Source organism: Buceros rhinoceros, unplaced genomic scaffold (assembly GCF_000710305.1).
Source record: "Buceros rhinoceros silvestris isolate BGI_N320 unplaced genomic scaffold, ASM71030v1 scaffold32909, whole genome shotgun sequence".
Taxonomy (NCBI): Eukaryota; Metazoa; Chordata; class Aves; order Bucerotiformes; family Bucerotidae; genus Buceros; species Buceros rhinoceros.
This window is the reverse complement of record NW_010432655.1, coordinates 23,810-26,749: the sequence shown is the minus strand read 5'-3', so window position 1 is coordinate 26,749 and position 2,940 is coordinate 23,810. Positions and strand designations below refer to the sequence as shown.

Sequence of the window (2,940 nt, the reverse complement as noted above, 5' to 3'; positions counted from 1 at the left end):
CAAGTTCATAGCCCTGACTCCAGTGTTCCCAGCACAAACTGGAGAATAAAACAAGATACCACCATAAATATGACAACTTTATTAAAATATACATATGAGTACAAATTAATGATTATACGGATAAAGTTCACTGTCTGTAAACAAATATATTAAAAAAGAGCACGTCTTTTTTGTGATATAAAGTGCAGTTATGTTTCCATATTATATACACTATGTCAGCATTACGGGGACAGGGGGGTGTAAGGACTATGGAACTAATATTTGATTAGAAGATAAAATTCTCTAAAAAAGTATACACCTACATATTACAAAAAAGAGGGCTTGGGCTCGAGTTCATTTAGCAAATGAAAACCAGCTTCCCACCACGTTTAAAAACGGAGCTAACGAGAGCGCACGGGTCTTGGGGATAAATTAGGGAAGAGGCACTAATCCCCTTTGTGAAGGGAAACTTGCACTTCACAGAGTTCACACCTTCCCCTTGTCAACCCCAAACTTGCAGGGAGGAAAGAAACCAAAGGACGCTGTGAACCACGTGCAGGTGTCTGCACTTCGGGGGAATCAAATAGACACGATTTTATGGAGAGCTCTGATAACGGGGGCTACCGACATCCCGCGTAAGGGCAACGGAGCCGTGCTGCCACCATCCCTCCGCATGGGAGAGGGACGAGGATCGTCGTTCTGCATCAGTGGGAAAACGAAAACCAACCCCAGAGCATCCTTAACACCAGCCTGTGGGACATGTAGCGCTTGCTAAATGGGGCACAGAGCCTGTGCTAAGGGAGGCGCGGCCCAGGGGTGCCGGCCCAGGCGTGCCACGGGTGCTGGGTGCTGCCGGCACTAGGAGTGGGGTGTGCGGCAGGAGCGGCAGCAGGCTTTGCTGTAGTACCAGTGGCTGCACAGGTTGACTTTGATGGCCAAAGCGCAGTTGGTTCCTGCCTGGTCCTGGCAGCTGTCGTCTGAGGGAGAGAAGGCAAAAGGCACCGATACGGACAAGAAAAAGAAAATAAACCGTTGCAAGCTCCAGAGCTTGTTTTCCCCCGACACACCACGGGCTGCTCACGAATCACCCCAGCTGTGATTGCCACCTCCCTGATACCTGGCAGAGCATTCGCTGGAAAACCCCATGGAGCTTCACCGTAAATACCATCATCAGCCTAAGCAAAGGCTTGACCTGTTTCATCACACCTGGCCTGGTGAGTCTTCTTTGCTCCCAACCCCAAAACTCAGGCTGCTCCCTGCAAAACCAAACTGCCCAGGGATTGCTGGAGCCACCAAGGGAGCCTGGCACTGCCACCAACCAAGGGCCTCCCATGGTTGGGCACAGAGTGAGCCCAACACACAAATTCTACCTCAAAAAGGCTATTGAGAAAGGGAACAGGAATCCAGCAGTGTTACAGCAGGACTTTGGGGCAAGCAAGCTGCTGGAGACAGCAAGGAGGGCAGAGACCACTTCAGCACTCTCCCGGCTCCCTTCGGAGCAGTATTTTTCTTCAAATCCATTGGATTTAGTTGTCTGTGTGTGTATATATATATATTGCTCAAAACCCATAGGATGCATGAAACCGGGCTGCTCCTAGGGCAGGCACCTTCCCGCAAGGGGACCACGAGGCACCTCATAAGCACCTCATAAGCACCATGCTGCATCCCAGACCCTGCAGGAGAGGTCAGCCGAGGGCACCCAGCGGGTCCAGAGCTGAGCCAGGAGGCGGCCCCAAATCTGTCTCCCATTTTCACGCTTTTCTCCCACACTGTCCTTACTCCCAAATCCTATTAACGAATTAGAACTGCGTGTTCACTAAAAATCACAGGGGCTTTGAGCCAGCAGACGAGCCAGATAACGAGATAGTTACAAATCCCGCAGGACATTTGGAGACCAAAAATCATGAAAATAATGGCACAGACAAAACTTTCTACACATCAGCTGGAATTGCAGACAAGCAGCACCCGAGTCAGCTCTCTTACAGCTCCCTTTCATCTTAAGGTCAGACCATGTTTCTTTTGAACTCTCCCCTTAATTTAACAGGTTTACCTCTGGGAACAGCCAGTGCGAGGTGCCCCATTACTTGAGCACAGAAGGAGAGCTGTCCCCTTTACGTCCTTCCTGGGGTGACTATCAAATTGGGGGGTGGGAGGTGGGGGTGGAAACGAAGAAACTGGGTGGTGCTGCTTGGAGGCCTTGGTGGAAAAATCAATGCTGCAGGGTGCTGCCAGAGGTGGGGCTCACCTGGGGGTTCCGTGGGGCAAGGCTGCAGGTCACAGGTCTGTTTGCCAACTGGCTTCACCAGTGGATCGCAGCCCCGGACGATGTCCTTTCCTTGGTAGCACTTCACGTCTCGCATCCTCACCCCGATGCCACAGGTTTTTGTGCACTGGGGAACAGAGAGAGGGAGTGAGGCGAGACCCCATTGTTGTGGGGGTCTGTGCTAAGCCAGGGCAAAGAAACTATGTGCTCGCTGAATATGTCAGGGCAGGGGGTGAATTCTTCCCCTGGCTGAATGGCACGTCTCAGCCTTGCTCGGGATGTGTTTCCATCCCCTGGCGCTGCGATCCTCCCTCCTCCTGTTGCCCTTTGCACAGGGCCACTGACGAGCTGACCCACTCCATATGCTGCTCTGTGACACCAGGGCTGCTGCAGCCACCCTGAGGCCATGCAACCCCCCCACCAGCACACTGAGCGTGGGGCTGCAGAGCTGGTGTCTCTCTGCATCAGACGCGGGTTTGCAGAGCTGTTTTGGAGGCCAGCGCTCGCTGCCTGCTGCCCTCTGGATGCCTCATTGGGCTGGGATTACAGCAGGGCTGCACTGGCTAATTAAAGGCTGCAACAATGGTTTGCAAGACTAAACAAAACGAGGCGCCTGGAGCACGGACAAGGAGAGCTGCGTTAGGGAGGGCTTGCAGGGAGCCAGCCGCAGCCCTTCACAGCTCCTTGCCCATGCTCGC

At 52.8% G+C, this 2,940-nt stretch overlaps 1 protein-coding gene across 1 annotated transcript in view; it reads right to left on the bottom strand.

The window, feature by feature from the left end:
* Positions 1-837: 837 nt before the first annotated feature.
* ADAMTSL2 (ADAMTS-like 2) overlaps positions 838-2,940 on the bottom strand; it is a 24,648-nt gene continuing 22,545 nt past the window's right edge. The window contains exons 19-20 of the mRNA XM_010143851.1: positions 2,225-2,369; positions 838-956 (exon numbers count right to left, since the gene is read on the bottom strand). Coding sequence (XP_010142153.1) covers positions 838-956; positions 2,225-2,369 — 264 coding nt within the window. The remainder of the gene's footprint in view (positions 957-2,224; positions 2,370-2,940) is intronic.